Source organism: Formica exsecta, unplaced genomic scaffold, assembly GCF_003651465.1.
Source record: "Formica exsecta isolate Colony F162 unplaced genomic scaffold, ASM365146v1 scaffold25, whole genome shotgun sequence".
Classification (NCBI taxonomy): domain Eukaryota; kingdom Metazoa; phylum Arthropoda; class Insecta; order Hymenoptera; family Formicidae; genus Formica; species Formica exsecta.
Window position 1 is genome coordinate 362,487 of NW_021849774.1, and position 20,311 is coordinate 382,797.

General features: G+C 34.8%; 3 protein-coding genes across 4 annotated transcripts in view; all 3 read right to left on the reverse strand.

Moving 5' to 3' along the window:
- Window positions 1–273: 273 nt before the first annotated feature.
- On the reverse strand, window positions 274–3,848 carry LOC115236476 (solute carrier family 52, riboflavin transporter, member 3-A-like). Of its 2 annotated transcripts, none has more exons than XM_029808960.1 (2): window positions 3,713–3,848; window positions 274–1,775 (listed from the first exon to the last, which is right to left on the reverse strand). In XM_029808960.1, the coding sequence occupies exon 2, from the start codon at window positions 1,767–1,769 to the stop codon at window positions 369–371; it is 1,401 nt and encodes a 466-aa protein (XP_029664820.1). In that variant the 5' UTR covers window positions 1,770–1,775; window positions 3,713–3,848; the 3' UTR covers window positions 274–368. The 2 variants fall into 2 exon arrangements, with proteins under 2 accessions (XP_029664820.1, XP_029664819.1); XM_029808959.1 differs by having other exon boundaries at window positions 3,667–3,848.
- LOC115236477 (solute carrier family 52, riboflavin transporter, member 3-A-like) lies at window positions 2,450–4,977 on the reverse strand. Its single transcript, XM_029808961.1, has 2 exons — window positions 3,983–4,977; window positions 2,450–3,921 (listed from the first exon to the last, which is right to left on the reverse strand). Exons 1-2 carry the CDS (start codon window positions 4,192–4,194, stop codon window positions 2,841–2,843), a joined length of 1,293 nt encoding a protein of 430 aa, XP_029664821.1. The 5' UTR covers window positions 4,195–4,977; the 3' UTR covers window positions 2,450–2,840.
- Window positions 4,978–15,416: 10,439 nt separating this feature from the next.
- The window catches only part of LOC115236478, a 6,485-nt gene continuing 1,590 nt past the window's right edge, over window positions 15,417–20,311 (reverse strand). The window contains exons 2-3 of the mRNA XM_029808962.1: window positions 17,365–18,173; window positions 15,417–17,104 (exon numbers count right to left, since the gene is read on the reverse strand). Of these exons, the coding sequence (XP_029664822.1) occupies window positions 16,624–17,104; window positions 17,365–18,173 (1,290 nt within the window). The 3' untranslated portion in view covers window positions 15,417–16,623. The remainder of the gene's footprint in view (window positions 17,105–17,364; window positions 18,174–20,311) is intronic.

The following is a 20,311-nucleotide window of genomic DNA, read 5'->3' on the forward strand; positions in this document are numbered from 1 at the left end:
ATGTATATATACTACATATATATATGAAAGTCTTTTATATATAGAAACTTAGTTTCTCATTATTTTAATTGAATAAACCAATTTAAATACTTTATTTAAAAAAAAATTAATATGAAAAACATACATATTATATCATACTGACATTATTTATATATATATAAAACATTTTTCATATCGTTTTTCATTCACAGATACGTTTTTTCAGGCTATTTAAAAATAAAAATACATTATCTTTATCTGTATTGGTATCCTTATGAAAACACTTAATTTTTTTCTAAAACACTATAGTCATTTATTTTTATTATTGCATTTTAATTCGCATATCAAAATTACTTGCATTATTATACAGGGCTTTTTGATCATTCTCTTTAAACAGAACAGGAGTCATACATCTTGAAAATATCGGTAAAATTAATTAAAACGAACGAAATAATTGCACCGCTCGCCGAGCCCGCTTGCATAACTATGCCTATATTGAAAAGTGCCTTATTTGAAGAAGATATATGTTTCAGGAGAGACACGATTATGAGCTTTAAATACGATATGACTCCCGATAGGATGATCCAGAACAAAACAATTAATCCTACACCGATTGTCGTTCTTCGCAACGGTGGAGCAGGAGACAATAAAGCTATGCATATAACATAGCATCCAGCGATTAAGCATACCAGAGATAGACAATTGATATTCTTTATATTTGACACCTTGATCCAGAATGTCAAGAAACATGCAAGTGGGTTGACGAATTGGGCACAAGTGATGGACAACTGATAAGCAAGATGGCCATATGGTAAACATGAGTAAGATTGAATACTTGGGAGAAATCCATTACTAAAGAAGCAACAAATTCCAATTAGGACGTATAAATAAATTTTCTTGAGTACGTACAAATTATTTGCTTTTTTTAATGTAAAACATTTTGTTTTTTCGCTTTCTTTTCTTGGTAATATCTGATCAATGTACCAGACATTAGTGCTACTATCAAACTCGTTGTGTCGCTTATAATCTACTAATTGTACTTTAGTTTGTGTAAAAAAGTTAGGATCATGAAAGTTCTTTCTACTTTGTACAAACCGAGAATATCGTAAAATGATAAACGCGACAAGCGACAAGACAAGTACAAAAGTCAAACACAGGAAGTAATATTGTCCTGGAAACTTTACATGGGATGCATTAAGAGAAATTATTTCTGTTGTATTGCATTCTAAGCATTCTCCTACACCTTGTATCAATGCTACTATACTTGGCAGTACACCGCTCAAACCTTCACCAATGAAGTAGGACACGATATAAATATCATCGAAGTCACGAAGATAAGGCATGAACAGTACAGAGCTGAAACAACCGACCAGAGCGTTAAAGAATACCGAGACAAGTAAAATCAGGCTATGTTTCTCACCATCGATGACAGTTGTTTTATTGTAAAAGAATATCAGTAATCCCATTGCGAGAATTTGTAAGCACAGTAAGCATAATATGCACAACGATTCGTTCAATTCGCATTTCTTCTTACATAGGAAGGTATATATCGCAGGACCCACATTCGCGGACTGCGCCACTATTACTATGTATGCGGGTAAATTCCAACCTTCCGGAGCAATATTGACAAGTAGCGGCAGTTCAATGAATATTCCATTGACGCCGATCCAAGTGGATACACCAAACAAGATTACGAGAAGATGGATGATTGCACGGCCACATTTGACATGTCCAAGATAATGGTTAACTTGTAAATCATCTCTCATTGTATATATTTCTGATCCCTTCATTTATTCCTGTACAATAGGAAACAATTGGTATTTGACTTTACATATATATATAGTTCCGCCAATAATTAAAAAGATAGTTATTGACATACTTTGAATGAAATAAATTGACCACTCAATACTGATATTCAAACACACAAATTCAAATATGTATTAATAAGCATTAAACTATCACAGATACATGTTATGTACTTCCAAACATAAGTAACGATAACGAACTCTGCTCTGCATAAACTTATTAAGAGCAGAGAGTCAGAAGGAGATATAATAAGAGTTAGGAAATAAAAAAATTGCCTATCTGGTTCTTAATCTGCTCAATAAAATTTATCAGATAAAACTGAGCAGTTATGCGATCATAAAAGACTACATATTCAAGTTACACACCAGTTTAATTTAAGCACTATATGTTGCATAATCTGGTACAGATCTAACTATAAAAAAAGGTTCAATATAACTGTGTTCAAATATTAAATACCTAACTTAGATATTTATTCTAAAAAAATTGAGATTGCTTCATTGAATTTTCTTTTTATCTATTTTATACTATCAAATTATAAATAATAAGAAAAAAATTAATGTAATGAGGAGAAAATTATTACAGAAATATAATTCAATGTTCTTATGCATTTTAAAATGGTGAAATTTATATAATTTTAAAATATTAATATAAAAATGCAGTATTGTTTCGTGACATATTTTTATTTTTATAAAAATAATTGATTAATGCTCTTTTTACTGAATTTTATGTACATCATCCAAGTCATCTTTGCAGCATATATAATATGCGTTTCACATCTGTTCAATTATACAACAATTAATAATGAAAAATCACAATAACTTGTGTGTAAATATATGGAGATTAAAATTGTAAAATGCATTAATAAAAAATTTGATCCCTATTTCTATAGAAAATTAATTCTAATAAGTTAGTAAATATAGTAACTATTGAATAATATATCTCTCAATATGTATAAACATTTTTCATCGTAGAACTAAAAAAAGTATTATAAAATAATCTATTTTTTTATCACCATTATCTGTGCAAATAATTGATAAGACTAAGTACAGGCTACATTAATCTTCCATAAGATATGCGCAAGGAGAATAAGATTGAAATACTTTTGCATAATTGACCAAACCGAATGTGGTTATTGCACCTAACAGAGATCCGATTTGTGTCGCGACACCAGTGTAATAAAGACCTCTTCCAGGATCGGGCCGATACAAAGTTGTAATGCCCATCTTTACAAAACCTATTAAACCGCAAAGAGTTATCCACAAAACGACTACCATAAATTCACCTACCCACGAGTGTTGGAAGGGAGGATAAGGTGATTTCGTCGCCAAGTATAAAACGATGCCTGAAAGTATTAAAATAATTGCCGTAAGAATATTAAGGAGTTTAATTGCAGGTGTTTCAATAAAGAAACCTAAAGACATGGCCAATGGACCAGCTATGGAAGCTAACGTGACTGTCAAATGATATGCGATACTGCCGTATGGTAGACAGGAATACGACTGTATACTTGGTAAAGTACCATTGCCGAGAAAGCAGACTATGGCCATCATGATTAATAAATAATAGTATGTATGTTTCGGCATTTTCCAACCGGAATTAGTTTTGTAACTAGGTGGTGCTGTTGTATCAGTTGGTAACATTTCCATACTACTTGGAAGCTTGACTCTTTCTCCAAGTGCTATAGGCAAAAGATTTAAGCCTAAGAACGACAGAAAAGTCAGACATAATAAAGTACCGATAAAGATGAAAAATATCTGAGTAGAGAATCTCGGATCTGATTTGGGAATGAACTCTAGATTGGTCGATCCTGGTTTAGTAACATTGATGCACACTTGATTGCTACCAACGCCTTGAATTAGAGCAACTGCGCTCGGTACAAACCCGCTCAGTCCTTCTCCGACCAGATAAGATACCAAATAAATCTCACGGTAATTCCTCATGTATGGCATGAAGAGTACAGAGCTTGTACATCCAACGAGGGCAGTCACAAACATCAGTGATAGGAGGGCGGTCGAATGTTCTTTACCAAACACAACTGATGTATGATTGTATAGCCAACTCAATGCGATACAGGCGCATGTTCCTGTGCTCAATAGGGCATAAATAATATATTTATCATATGCCCAAGCAGTATACCTGAAACAGATATTTGTGTAAGACTTGTCATATAATCATTCTGAAAACAGAAGAGACTTACTTTATATACAAAGTGTAAAGTATGGGTCCTAAATTGGCGAATTGCACCAACATTACCATGTGCGCAGGCAGACTCCACTCTTCTGGTGCAGTGTGCACTATAAGCGGTAGTTGTACATATATGCCATTCACACCGATCCAAGCACCCAGGCCAAACATCAGTGCGAGGAAATCGACCAACAATCTTCGGTTGCTTAATCGTTGAGTCAGCATCTTGCTTTTGTTTCAGAATGTGTGCTTATATTTGAAAATAATGAATGCCTCTGGTTGTTGTTTTTTGAGTCACTTGTCAGTGAAATCTTTTGAAAATTTGTTTTGATATTCACCCTCTTACAGAGGAATAATACGATAATATGAAGCAGATACTTGTTATCGTATCGTTAAGATAACAAAATCTTTTTTAACCAAAGTAAAACAACAAAGATCACATTTGACATAAAAGCGTAAAAGTCATAAGACTATCACACAGAATCACTGAGTAGTCAAAATGAGATTTTTTTCGTACTGTCAGCAGTTTTTGCCAAAATATTCCATATCTTTCAATGACGAGTCACTGCCATAACCTGCACACGTGGAGAATCTCAGAGAATGTCAGCTTTACTCTGTAAAGACTTTCGGATATCCACGTGTCTCCAAGTGATCGATGATCGACTCTATGATGAAATTCGAGTGTTCAACAATTGTTCGAGTGTGTCGGCGATTCTTGTCGATGTCTCGATTATTGAAAAATCACCTGTTGTCACTTATAGGTGCTCGTCATCATCTATAATTGCATAATCAAATTTGTCAAAGAGAATAAGACACATTTCTCATTTATTATTTCTTTATAATTCACTGGAAATATTTTCAGTTCGTTGATGTTCTGTCAGAGCATGTAACAATTTTGATAGTTTATTAAAAATATTTAATTTTGTTTTTCTCCTTCTCTCTCCGAAGTTTACTTTTATTTGAAATTCCAGAGACAAAAAAAGTGAAATGTTCCGCTTGTCGGTCAGTTCTACAAAGAATAATTAAAAAGTCATAAATGTGCAATTAATACGCAATTATTTTTGCGACTAATACTTGCAATTATAGCGAAGTTAATAGAGTTGGTGGGGTTATATAAATGCACGTGTATAATTTACAATTCGATAAATTGCACGGGCGACATCACTTTACGCCTTTTAATTTGCACTCGCTAGTGTGCTTTCTTGTCGAGAGGGAAAACATTTCAATAAATATTTCCGTGACTATAACGCGTGTGTTTCACTGACTAACGTGACCGCGATCGCGAAATCTCGAATGATATCGAATCTCGAGAACAAGCGCTCGCGTGTATCGAGTATCGAGTAACTAGCTTTACCAAGGAAGGGGAGTGTGTCCCCACCAAAGACACCTGTTGAATCGGGTCATCCGATATGATGGATGGCTGAAATGGCTCTTTTGCAGTAAATGAGCTTCCCAGTAAATTATCTCTACTCCGCAAAAAGTAGATAAAACTTCAACGAACTGACTGTAATGAATTGTTCTAAAGAAAGAAAAAGAAATAAAAAGATTGTCTTATATATTAAACTAATCTTTTTGCCCTCTTTTTCAATGACACGAATAAATTTTCTAAAATATAAATATTTAATAAATGAAATATTTAAAATATAGCATTTAACGTCTTTTTAGAATTTTTAAATTATTACGGAATATATCCACACACACAATAAGAGATATTAATTAATGTTAAATAACATTTCATATTATCGCAAAAAAAATGTATTATATTTTTCTACTAAAAATTGGATTGTGCAGTTTATCAATCTGTTAATTATTATATTAATGTAGAGGATTATCTGGATGATGGGACGATATCATACGAATTGAATACGATAGATTGAATATAGCAAGAACTTTATAAAAGACGAGGCAGACTCACAGATGGTTTAAGTACATTAGTATTTGTCTCAAAACTCTTGAGAGCGTGTTTTGCGTTCACATTTTTTGTTTTTTTCTGTTTTTTAATCATTTTTAATAGAATCACACACGGATGAAAAAAGGTCGCAGAAAAGGTGCTCTTGCATTGGGAAAAAGGAAACGCCGAACTATGCTTGACATAAGCTTCCTCGTATTGCGCCATAGTATCGCCGCCATTTTTTTTTCATCTTTTATCTGCGGATAATAAATATGCATAAGTATAAACAATAAAGTAAAGTCCTAATCACGACATTTCGCGGAAACGAAAATCGCGTTGATTTATTTTTTTGTTCCGCTAACGTTTGACAATGTTTCTTCCTTCGTTTATGGGCAATTGAAGAATATATATCGTGCGCTCGCGATATCAAATATATGTACATGTACTATACAAATATACGTACGTGTCATATGTCGTACATATTGTATATGCATATATGTACACGGTTCTCGTTTAACTATATTCTCCATTCGCAATCTTGTACGGTGCACGGTTATCTTCTAACCTCGATTAATCGATTTGTTCTACTGATTCGCCAAATTAAGGATATCGATAGAAAATACCGCGATATAGAATTCTTTGATAAATCTTTGCTATAGGGGCGACCTCACATAATTTTTTGAAACTCACATATTTTATATATTTTGAGGCGTAGAAACTGAAACCGTTGAAAAAAATTGTCGCTCTTGTTCCCTTGTTTTTTTTTGTATTGATAAAATAGGACGATGTGAGGATAGTAACCCTTTTTTGTTAATGTGTTTATGTGTTTATTTTAAATATTGTTTTGTAGAAGTAAAAAGTAAACGCGTGGGCGGGAGAGGAGTCGAGCCCTTCTCTGCATTCCCAAAAAATTCTAATCTAATCCACATCAAACTTTAATTTAAAAAGTGGAAGTAGGTTTGGGTTAGGTTAGAATTTTTTTGGGATGGGGTGCAGCGGGAGATGCTCTGCACCTCCCCCGCCCACGCATTTATTTCTTATAAACAATAATTTAGGTAGATATAAGTTTATTATTATTACGTAGATAAATAATAATTATTATTAGGTGGATAAAATTCTCCAATAATTTTATAAAATGCTTCAATATGTTCATTACATGGAATTTTCTTTTAAATATAAATTTTGTCAAGTATTCTATAATGTACTTCTCTAGTTCCATATTGTGGTATATTTCCACGCTCCACAAAGTCGCTCAATATTCATAAAATATGTGAGTTCCAAAAAATTTCGTAAGGTCGTCCCTATATCGAAGATTTATCAATCCTAAAATACTTCCTAATTATTATTCGTAATTCGTTAGAAGTACGAAATCATCGATAAGTACGCAAACTGTTGATTATAACATGATAAAGTAATCGCGATTACTTTCGCAATCGATTACTAAAGGCGGTGCGTAATCGCGAATTATTGAATTAGCTGCGACACAATGGCGCGTAAAACGACGATATATACACATTGAAAAATCGTATATACACATATATTATAACGCGTGTATGTCGAACGAATACAGTATCGGCAAGTAAACGAGCACGATGAATGTAGAATAAAACGCACGCGAGAAAGAATTCGGAAATCGATCGCGTGGATCGATTTTTCGTACATACAAACTAACAAGCGCGACTGCGCGACTGTCACTATATTACTAGAGCGTTTTTTTTTTCGATAGAAAATACCGCGATATAGAATTCTTTGATAAATCTTTGCTATAGGGGCGACCTCACATAATTTTTTGAAACTCACATATTTTATATATTTTGAGGCGTAGAAACTGAAACCGTTGAAAAAAATTGTCGCTCTTGTTCCCTTGTTTTTTTTTGTATTGATAAAATAGGACGATGTGAGGATAGTAACCCTTTTTTGTTAATGTGTTTATGTGTTTATTTTAAATATTGTTTTGTAGAAGTAAAAAGTAAACGCGTGGGCGGGAGAGGAGTCGAGCCCTTCTCTGCATTCCCAAAAAATTCTAATCTAATCCACATCAAACTTTAATTTAAAAAGTGGAAGTAGGTTTGGGTTAGGTTAGAATTTTTTTGGGATGGGGTGCAGCGGGAGATGCTCTGCACCTCCCCCGCCCACGCATTTATTTCTTATAAACAATAATTTAGGTAGATATAAGTTTATTATTATTACGTAGATAAATAATAATTATTATTAGGTGGATAAAATTCTCCAATAATTTTATAAAATGCTTCAATATGTTCATTACATGGAATTTTCTTTTAAATATAAATTTTGTCAAGTATTCTATAATGTACTTCTCTAGTTCCATATTGTGGTATATTTCCACGCTCCACAAAGTCGCTCAATATTCATAAAATATGTGAGTTCCAAAAAATTTCGTAAGGTCGTCCCTATATCGAAGATTTATCAATCCTAAAATACTTCCTAATTATTATTCGTAATTCGTTAGAAGTACGAAATCATCGATAAGTACGCAAACTGTTGATTATAACATGATAAAGTAATCGCGATTACTTTCGCAATCGATTACTAAAGGCGGTGCGTAATCGCGAATTATTGAATTAGCTGCGACACAATGGCGCGTAAAACGACGATATATACACATTGAAAAATCGTATATACACATATATTATAACGCGTGTATGTCGAACGAATACAGTATCGGCAAGTAAACGAGCACGATGAATGTAGAATAAAACGCACGCGAGAAAGAATTCGGAAATCGATCGCGTGGATCGATTTTTCGTACATACAAACTAACAAGCGCGACTGCGCGACTGTCACTATATTACTAGAGCGTTTTTTTTTTTAATTATTTTCTGCATATATATATTTGTCCGCCGGGATTGTTTCGTCCACGCTTTTCTATGCTAGTCTTCAAACAAGTGACATTACAAATGAATTAGTCGTGATTTGTAATATAGGTCTATCAAAATTTTGAAAATTTTGTTCGCAGAATCAATTTGATGATGGTACAAATTTCTAATGTTACAGACAATAGATATTTCTATATTTTGAATTGTAAGCAAAAATAATTGAATTTTAAAGACAATGGTTTCAATTTCTCATAGAACATGTAATTTGATCTTTTTTTATCAATTAAACTTTATTTTTAATTAGAATTTTAAACGCTTTTTCTGTAAGTAACAAACACATGTTTTTTATTTGTTATCTTATTATATAATCGATTAAAAAGATAGACTTTGTTATATTGCACCATATTTTCATAAGAATGAATTCAATTGACTAATTGTTGAAACACGACTATACAAGAAATTCCATTTACAAATTCGTGATTGTGTGTCTGTGCGTCCATACAATAAGTGTGTCACTTATCATTCGCGATCGTCTACTACGTATCCCTATTTAAATTTGGTTCAATTTTTGAAGTATTTATCATGAAAAAATTATTGACGAACTTGTTATTTAATAACATCGAAGTTGACGTAAAACATATTAAAGTACGAATAAACGCAACGAACAAGAATAAGCAAGATTTACAAATTTTCGGTAGAATTTTTGTGCATAATGTAAAACTTTATTACACAAGAAAAAAAATTTCACAGATTTAAAATTATTTTGTTTCAATTTTTATATTATATTATTTTTTTTCTAACGCATTATCTTTTAGTAATTCGACAATCACTGTTAGTTGGAGCTCGCTTTTTCTCGCGACACGAGAGACACAGAATTCTTACTCAAACGTCAAAGTAGAAGCATCGAAAATCCGCGCCGGCGAACAAACATTTAATCTTCATCGTGGCGATGAAGAGATTAAGTGCGATTGTCAGAGCTGTTGCTGCTGCTGCTATATACGCCTGTCACGAACGCGAGTAGAAAGTTTCGGATGGAAAGGAACGCTTTCTCGGAGCGTCCATTCCAGCCGAAGGATGTTGAGGAAATCTTGTCGCTAAGACGCGGGCAGGACCGATATAATCCCGATGAAATTGACTGCAGTACTAGGACACGGATTTTGCGCGATGTGGGCGTATTGTTACGAGCTACTATTGCGAGTCTGGTCCTTTCGCAACCTTATATCTTTTGTTATATCTTCTCGACAAAACCGTCTACAATATCGTCGTATAATACTGCGCATCAGACTGCTAATATTTTCGACTGTACAATCAGGTATCTTGCCATTATCACTGTCAAGATTAACCGGAGCATAAATTAATATTTAATATAGAGAAAATTCTTGTATCGTGTAATTTTAATTAATAACATACGGATTGAAATGTGTAAAAATGTGAAATAAGTTAATGATTATATGAAGAACTGTCAATAAAGAGGGAGAATAAAGTTTCTCTTTTAAGATTATAGTTTGCAAAAATCTCTTTTCCTTTCAATAACAAATTTCCAAGTTTTGCTCCGTGTTAATCGAACTAACACTAAAACACGAAATTTCATTGATTTTTGGAATTGATCAAGACGCCAAATCCCTTCCACGTTAAAAATATTGTTATACCTATTAAAACAACTTGACACAGCAGGATTTTTTTCTCAAAGTACGAGCAAAATTACAATGTGCCAATCGAGAATTCAGTCGTTTGATTTTGATTTTGAAACTGACATGGAAATGTCAGCCGGCGATTCCGGTATCAACAGTTTCTCTTCCTAGTAAATTGACATTTGCTGCAGGTGCCGTATGGATGAGAGACAAGATTGTAGATGTGGGCGACGTATCACCAAGGATACACACATACGCATACACATTACGCAGGCAATTTCGGTTGTCCATAAATGTGTTACGTATGTGTGTTCGCGCGGAATATCCAGCGTATACTGTATCGATCAAATGTTACCTGCCGGTGTCGCAGATACACATATGTATCTGCGGGAATGGTACATGGTTTGCATAGCTATATATTTTGCTAACGTACAGTACTTACACGTATGAGAAAATACCGTCACGGTGAGGCAAAGCGGAAATTATTGCATCGTTCTGGCGGCAAGGGTGTAAAGTAAGATGAAAATGCCAACGCAAAATTATCTAATTACAGCAAATGAAATTAATTTCTAATAGATTTCATCATTATTAAAAGTTAATTAGAAAGAGTGATGCTCATTCTTATCTCTTTTTTGTGAACGAGAAAAGATTTTTTTGCTAAACTAAAGTTCCCTAACTATTATATATCAAGTATGTGAAAGTGGACTCTCTTCCCGTTCTAGAAATAATCAACACAAAAGAAAACGCGTATCAACAGATGACGCCAATGTTTTATTCAATTAAAAAGTATTAAAAATTACAAAAATGCACATTTTCACTCGGAATCCTCATCTTTTCTCTGGATTCAAATTGATATATATTAGGTCTACCGGAAAGTTCTGTCCGTTTTTGGAATAAAACAAAATACAAATTTTTATTACCGTCAATAAACTTTATTAAATAATGTAATTGCCATTATTCGGAGAAGTATTGTCAGCAACTGGATAATTTAAATATAGCAGTCCAAGAAAAGAGGCCGGCGATGTTCAATAGGAGGAACATCATACTGCATCATGATAATGCTAGGCCACATGCTGCTTTGGGGACTCGTCAAAAAATTGCAGAACTAGGCTGGGGAATTCTGTCGCATCCACCATATTCCCCGGACTTAGCACCCTCCGACTATCATTTGTTTTTGTCCTTACAAAATTTTTTGAGGGGCGAGAAATTCAAAAATGAAGAAGATATCAAACAAGCACTGGTTCAATTTTTCGTATCAAAAGATAAAACATTTTTCGAAAATGGGATATGCAAATTGCCCTCACGCTGGCAAGAAATCATTAATAATAATTGCAATTACATTATTTAATAAAGTTTATTGACGGTAATAAAAATTTGTATTTTGTTTTATTCCAAAAACGGACAGAACTTTCCGGTAGACCTGATATATATACATATATATATTGGCTGTAGCTTCGTTTGGAATACGGCAGCCATGAACGTGACCGTAACTCAACCTTTATCAAATGATCGTAGCAACGTGACTGCAGCATCCAACAAATTTTAAAACAATAACTGTAACTGTTAGTGTAAATAATAACTGTAACTATATGTAACTATATGTTATTGTCAATAACTGTATTGACAATAACTTTTATCTCTATTAACAATAACTTTCGAAATAGAATATTTTTGCATCGGTTAGAGAATCCACTTCGCAACTTAGTATATACAGGATGATTCTAAATAAATGCAAAAATTTTAGGAGATGATTCTTTGTCGAAAATTAAGGTGGATCTTTCATATAAACATATACTTCTATATCCATCCCTGAAGAGTTACACTCTTCCAAAAAAGGAGGTAAAAATTAGGTTTTTATTTTTTAATTCTGTGTTGCTTTTGTACCATTTTTTTCCAACATTTACTATAATTTTGTTTTGCTTGCTTTTTTTATTCTAAAATTCAACTTCTCGAAACTAATTCGAAACCTATGCCATTTAGCACCGTGCTGTGCATGATAATGTATTTTATTTTTTTTCTTGAAAACGATTAATTTTACGAAAAAAAATAAAAGAAATAAAAAAGTTTTTAAAGAAAATTTCGTTCTATGGATAAGAGAAGTGTTAATATTGCATCTAAGAAAACACATTTTCGAATAAAAAATTTAAACTACGATAAATGTATATACATATATGTGTTATATATTTTTTCATAATAAAAAAAATTTTAACGGTAGATTAATATCGCTGCAAATGTTAGTAGAATAATCAAATACTGCAGATGTTGTGCAATTGAGTCGAATGTATCGAATAACTTAAAAACATCGTCTGTTGCAGATTCTTTACGAATGCATTTCTGCATAATACGCATTGCAGAGACGCCTTTAAAAATTCTGAAATAAACATGAAGGGAAAAGAATACTTTCCAAGTTTCGAATCCTATTCCACTTTTCCGTCTTCTTGCGTAATAATTTTTCATCTCAAACGGAATTTTATCGGCGCGAGAGAATAAAAGAAATAAAAAAGTTTTTAAAGGAATCAAGCTTTCTAAAGCCCGTTTCCCACGATGCGATTTTTTGTGTTGGATAGCACGCATGATTTACTGCTTGCTGTTCTGCGCTTTACATTGCATAAAGCTAAGCTGGGCGCGCTGCAGGTTTTCGCTTCACACTGAGCGAGGTGCAAGCTAGCTTACAAAGAACATTCGGCAACGCAAAAATTCTAAAAAGTCTGAAACTTTGCATAATTATAGAGTAGTAATCCCTAATAACGAAACGATTTTTTGTTGGTACTAAAAATCGGTTTCAGGGGTGAAAACAACCCCTTAGAAAAAAATCGGTTTTTACATTCCAAAGCGAATATTATTGAAATAAAAAAAAATATAAAAAAATTGTTTAAACAAAAGTTTTATGGTTTCAGATGTACTTTAGGAATTTTATCGGCGCGAGATATACGACATTGTTGATAAATAAGAAGGAAATTATATCGGCGTCAGTTGCTCGCGTGCACGATTAGGCTACGAAACGTCGCGAAACGTTTACACCGAGATATTAATTCTGAAATACTCGACGGCAGTACGCGACAAATAGGAAATTAGATGAGACACGAGAGCACTTCGCCGAAGATCTCTTTTGGATTTCTAGTGATAGCGTAAGTAAGAACAAGTGAGTCTTTGGAAAAAATAAATAGACGATTCCATGATAGTCCCAACAACATCAAATTCATGAATAGGTAACAGTGGAAGAATGATCTGTTTGTTTCTGTTTTTTTTTTTACCCTGATTGTTTAACCTTCTACGAAAGGCAGATGCAGTCTGTGCTTACAGGCTGCGTATAACGCCATCGTTTTTTGATTCAAATGTTCTAATTATCGGGTGATGTGTACGAGATAGATAGATTGATTTCTTTGAAAGATGACCGAGTAAGAAAGGAATGCGCAGAGAGCTTATATTCTATAAACGTATAAATCGTAATTCTGATCCTTGAAGTCAGAAAATATTTGAAAAATTTTGGAATTCTAATTTATATTCTTATATTGCGTTATTAATACTGTATTTTACTTTTCTAAAAAAATAAAATGATGTAATGTAATGTAATGATGTAATGATGACACATATTTTTTGTGCTATTACTATATACATTGTATCATAATAATATAAAAAAATAGAATGAGAGTCTTGTATTATTTGAATAATATTAAATTATTAATTAATATTATAATTTTAAAATAATACAGTCTGTGCTTACAGGCTGCGTATAACGCCATCGTTTTTTGATTCAAATGTTCTAATTATCGGGTGATGTGTACGAGATAGATAGATTGATTTCTTTGAAAGATGACCGAGTAAGAAAGGAATGCGCAGAGAGCTTATATTCTATAAACGTATAAATCGTAATTCTGATCCTTGAAGTCAGAAAATATTTGAAAAATTTTGGAATTCTAATTTATATTCTTATATTGCGTTATTAATACTGTATTTTACTTTTCTAAAAAAATAAAATGATGTAATGTAATGTAATGATGTAATGATGACACATATTTTTTGTGCTATTAAAATATTTGATACATAAAAAAGATACTAATCTAAGGTCAGGGTCTCGGGGGGTGTGAAATAGCGATGACACATCTTTCAGTTTAGCCGCCCACTCTGGGCGGGAGAGGCATATGGGGGATAATGTTCGAACGGATTCGAACTTTGGATCTATCGATTATCAGTCAGTGACTTCTACACGAAGCCACGCATCATCCCAGATAATTTTTACATACTTATATCCATACTGAAGATGGATCAAAAAAAGGTCCGAAACGTACAAAAAAATTTACTTTTATTTAAAAAAAATTTAATTTTTTGTGTCAATTTATAAGTTAAACTTGTTTCAATTTATAAGGAAGAAAATGACACACACAAATATCTAAGCCAATCTCCAATTATAAAAATATGAAATGGATTCTTTGCAAAAAATCTATTTTTATTATATAATTCCTATTAATCCATATATATCTCAGATAGTCGTTTCAGAATTAATAGAAGCTCAATTTTCGATTAAATATCTATACGGCAAGTAGCGACAGCTTCAATGGAATCATAGAGTTATGTAACGATGGCGTTCTCAACGTTCATAGTAAAAAGATCAATTTGAAGGAGACAAAGTCTAAAGCGTTTGAGTGAACTTAATTCGCACAGCAATGGCATTATACGAAGCGGCCTTTTGAGGGCTTCCAAAAAAGTACGAGTCTGTGTTTTCTCTCTGTTTTTCTCTCTTGTTTCTTTCTCTTTTCTGGAATTTGTTCGCTTATATAACATTAACTGTACTCTAATTCTGTTTGATATACGTACTACGATAATTACAGTACTGTTACTTGGCTTGGCGACTATGTGCCAACGCGCATATCCTCTTATTTCCACGGCGATGTACACAATAGGTGAAAAAAGTCTTTAGAGGAAAATAGGTTCTTTAGTAAATTGACAAGTAGATAGATTTGTGTTCGCGTATGTACGTGTATAGATTCGTGTTCGCGTTTTTAGATCTCTGTGTTTGTGTATATGTGTGCGTAGGTGTAGAGTCGAATACGACCCTAGACTCTCCCTACGATTCTCTTTCCCCTTTTCTTTTGCTTTCTATCGCGTTCCCGCGTTACATGTATACGGGACGTTCTGTCTCATAAAATCGGTGATCTCTTGAATCATTCAAGAGATTCAACAGAAACCATTTGCATACACTCGCATGAAAACTGGCCAAGAAGAATATACGGCGCGTACAACGCATTTTTTTGCATTGCATATATCTTCCCAACATGTTTTTTAAAAGATAGTAAGATATTTTCAATATATAATAAATAAGAAAAAAATCTCGTAAGATAATATATCAAGAAAACAATAAAGTTCAGATAAATTTTTGCAATCTCGTTGATACGATGTATTATGTTATATCAAAGAAAATTTAATTAAAGCAAATTAATTTTAACTTCTATTATCCTGCGTCACGCGCTTACAATTAAATTAAAAAGGAAATTATATGAACAGAAATAAAATTAGTCAAAAAAGAGAAAAAATATATCTCTTTTAATTTTTAGAGAGATATATAAATGTAAAAAAATGTTGCATACACCACGTGGCTTTATGTCAAGATTATACAATTCCTTTGATCGGTTCGGTGGGAGATATTGTACCGACATACAGAAGACAGAACGCGCTGTATGTGCATCCCAACGAGCTTCACATTACATTCCCGCGCGTTTGCCCACCCCCGGCAATAGCGATCATTGCGTCGAGTCCTCGGCCGTCGACCGTACCCTCAGAGAGGATCGCCCCGTCTAGCGGCCATCTTTGCCGCTCTGGAGGCCAGAGCGCCCAGGGAACACACCAGACCAGTCAGCGTCTCCCAGAATGTGGTCCTGCGTCGCTTGTGCGCCGCTTGGCCGACATATCCCAGATAGTAGCCGGCATACCGATCGTTGTTGCCCGCGGCTCGATTTTCGTAAGCGCCGCCTATGCTTCCTCCGCCATTGGATCTGGCGCCGACGCTGGACCTGGGCTGCTGCAGGATGCTGCGACAATGCTCCTGGCCGTTGCGATCAATGCTCCGTCTGGGCGAAGAGATACCACTGCTGCCGTTGCTGTGTCGATGACGGTGTCGTTGTTCCTCGTAGAGATGCTGTTGCAACTGCACGTTGCTCAGCCGCCGATCCATCATTCTGACCAGGTTCTGATGTACTCGCTGGTCGTCCTCCGGCACCGCCGTCGTCGTCGTCGTCGCCGGCAGCTGACGTCGGCAACTTGGTGGTGTTGGTGACTTTGATAACTCGCGTTCCACTTGTCAAGCGTATTCGGTGTCACTAGACGCTGATCGCTCTAGATGGCCCTGATGACCCACTACCGAGTGATGTTGCTGATTCTGGTGCTGCTGTTGCTGCTGTTGTTGCGCCTGCGCGTACGCCAGACTCTTTTGGTAGCTGAAGAGTTGCCGCTCGAGGCTGTAGTTCTCCGCCTGCAGCGACATGATTTCGCGTCGCATCTGCTGATTGTGCACGCGACACACATCGTCGTACTTGTGATAGGTCGCCTGGAAGAGCAAGTGACTCTCGTTCCATTCTATCCGGATCCTCAGCTGTCCCTTGTCTGTGAGGTATGGACAGTGATTCTCCTTCACCTCGTTCATATCCACGTTAGTCTCCATGATGATACCCTCATCGGCGGATTCTTGAACATAGTAGCGGCTGAACGGTTCGCCGGGCAATCCAATCGCCGCGACGTTTGGTCCCTCGCCCCTCAGCAGGTATGCCGACCAACTAACGTACCTACACAGACAAAAAATGTCTCAAAGATTTAGCGTTTTTCAAACATCTTTTAGATATCTTTACTTTATGACATTTTTTGAATGTTCGATTTATCTAGGAAAAAATTTTTCTATTCTTTAATAATACCTTATTATCATAAAATATTATTTTATGATAATATTATTAGTGTCACTTTTAATAGATCATGTGCTATATGTATAATATAGATGTATATAATTATTCGATCTTTTACGATTAAAAAAGATAATAATTAAATATACCTTAAATGATTTCTCGGCACATTGTGGATGTCTTTGTACACCAAGTGCAATCTGACGGTATCCGAGTTGAGATCAGCGCGTATGGCCCAAGCTTGCTTGTCGCGATCGTAGCATGGCGCAGCTGGCAGGACCGACGAGCCCAATGCCTGCACCGCGATCTCGCAGATGGTTCTTGCCTCGAGCATCTCGAGCGACACGCGAAGTGTGCCCTTGTGCGCGATGTCGGACCACCTGACCCGCGTGTGCCAGCCGAAGCCGCAGCCCTCGGCGTCGGAGATGTCTTCGATCTGTCCCGAATCGATCCGTCTATCGCCCTCGCCGAGGGCCAGACTGTATCTCACTCTGCATCGATGATCGAAGCCAGACAGTCTCATAAGATAGACACTCACGCGGCTGTCCTGGGCGCGGGAACCGTCCGTGTCCTTGCCGTGCGGATAGATGACCAGATTCCAGTCAAAACCGCCGAACGCGAAGTAGTCGGTCTCCAGCTTGCTCGGCTTCGTCTGGCCGGCCGAGAACACCGATGTCGGCATTCTGACCTCGGTCATGTATACCGTCCGCACATTCGCCATGGACAACTCCAGCTGAAATTCGCCGTTTGTGTCGGCGAAATTACGGCTGTAGAGATCCGCCACAGCGATATAACTGCGGTTGCCTTGGGCCGGTGCCTCGTAAGTGAACTTGACCCGCTTGCCGGAGAAGCTCTCGTTCATAGAGAAATGCTCTCGATTCAGCAGCGTGAACGTGAAGTCCACGTATACGCGGAGGTTTCTTGATGCGCCACGCCATACCAGGTATACGCCCAGGACCTTGGAAAAGATCAAATCGAGTAATAACGACACGCGAAATTCGCTATTTATTTTTGTATCATATACAGGTTGTTCCACCAAAAGTGGTCATCTCCTTTTATCTTTTAAATTAAAAGAGATAGACTATAACAAATATATATCAAATTAAATGGTTCAAACTGAACTCGACACAATAAAAGTTGTAGTGCTGTTTGAAACAAATACAACAATGTACAATTTAATGTAAATATTTTTTATAGCATAGAAAATTCGAAAAAAAATTTTGTCACGAAAACAAAGCTTCCTCTATGAGGAAGCAAAAGAGTTTCTTCTACTCGTGGTCTAAATTTTCCATTAGATTCTTTTAGTACTATATACAGAGGTGAAAGAAGATGTTCATCTGCAGATATAATGGGCATAATGGTATAGCTCTGAGTCATAGAAGATAAAGATTGGATAGTAGATTCGACTTGTTTTGCTCCCACATTAGTTAATGTTCTTCCAGAATGTATTTCGAAATTAAAGCCGCTTTCATCTGCATTATAAATTGATCCTGCACCGATAACATCAATATGTGGTTTAACCTGTCTCACAAATTCCTCTGCAGTTTGATGTATTGTTACATCAGCTGCATGAGAAGATCGCGTCTTAAAACTTGTTATTTTACGTGATACAATGTGATGTGCTTTTTTAAAATTCCATATCCACCAATTTCCTGCTCTAAATGAGGAAAAGTCTATTTGCTCCTTTGTTTGTAATGCCCATTTTTGCAAATCTATGTCGTGAATGATAAAGCCTCTATCAATAGCTTCTTGGAATTGCGATAGTGCACATTCGTCAATAAATACAAGTTTGTCCCTGTTTGACCCTCCGCGTATTACATTTTCTTCCCATCTATGCAATTGCGAAACAGATTTTACCTAGAAAAAAAGAAGTTTGATATTTAGAAAATTTAATTCAAAGATAAAAAGATTAAAGAACTAACGCAGATATGCGAAGTAAGTAATATGCATAAGTCTGAAATATCTTTCTGTTTCCATTATCGTTTATTACCTACTATTTATACACAACGCACATCTACCTGCTCGTTCAACTCATATTATTTTTCTTATGTCTGTATTAAATTTTACCATTCTAAAACGATTCTGTACAGCAGTAATAGCTAAATGTCCTTTTTTCCACTGTTCCAAAATTCAACTGCTTTTCTTTTGTAAAAGACACCAAAATTTGCAATGTTAAACGTTGTGTCTAATAAATTTATAACATTTGCTATATTTATTCTTGGCATTTTAACACAAATTGTTGTGTTATCACCAGCACAAGGAGTTCGTCTTCCGTGAGGAGTTAATTTAAAAAATCATCTCTTGGATTTATTTTATATATAAAACTTTAATTCGGAACTCATAATCAGAATAAATTTCAGTTAACTTAAATCGTATAATAATTGTTCAAATAACGTCAGACTATGAGTGAAATGCGGAAACGTACGGCTTTTATATCGAAATGAAGATAACATTTCAATAAATATTATGGCGTGATGTTTAAGATCAAATTTCATTGGTAGACAGACTGATATTAAAGTGAAAAATAGTTAACGCAAATATAAATATAATATGATACAATATATATACAGGGTGTCCCGCAACGTGATGTCCACACTGAAACTGTGTATTCTTTTTGTCATTCTATCAACTTCAAAACAAGCGACTTTAGGGCATATATGTATTAAGACTTTTTGACTTAGAATGACACAAAGAATATACAGTTTCAGTGTGGACATTATGTTGCGGGACACCCTGTATATATATGAGATAACATGAGAATAATATAATATACAATACAATTTATTAATAAAAAACAAAACATTTACCTTCGGTCGAAAGAAAATTGCAAAAAATTCTTATATGATTTTTTCTATTATATTATTTTGTTATAACATATTTACATATATAAATATGATTTATATAACAGGGTCTACCACAAATATTATTATTAATATTCAGCATCGTTATCATGTATTGCGAGACTTTACGAAGAAAAGAAAAAAGAGATAAGACGTCATGAAACAGCGAGCGAATAAGATTAGTATAGGTAGCGTGCGTCTTTATTTTATTTCTCAAGAATTAATTTCCGCAACATAACTTTATCATACATGGGTG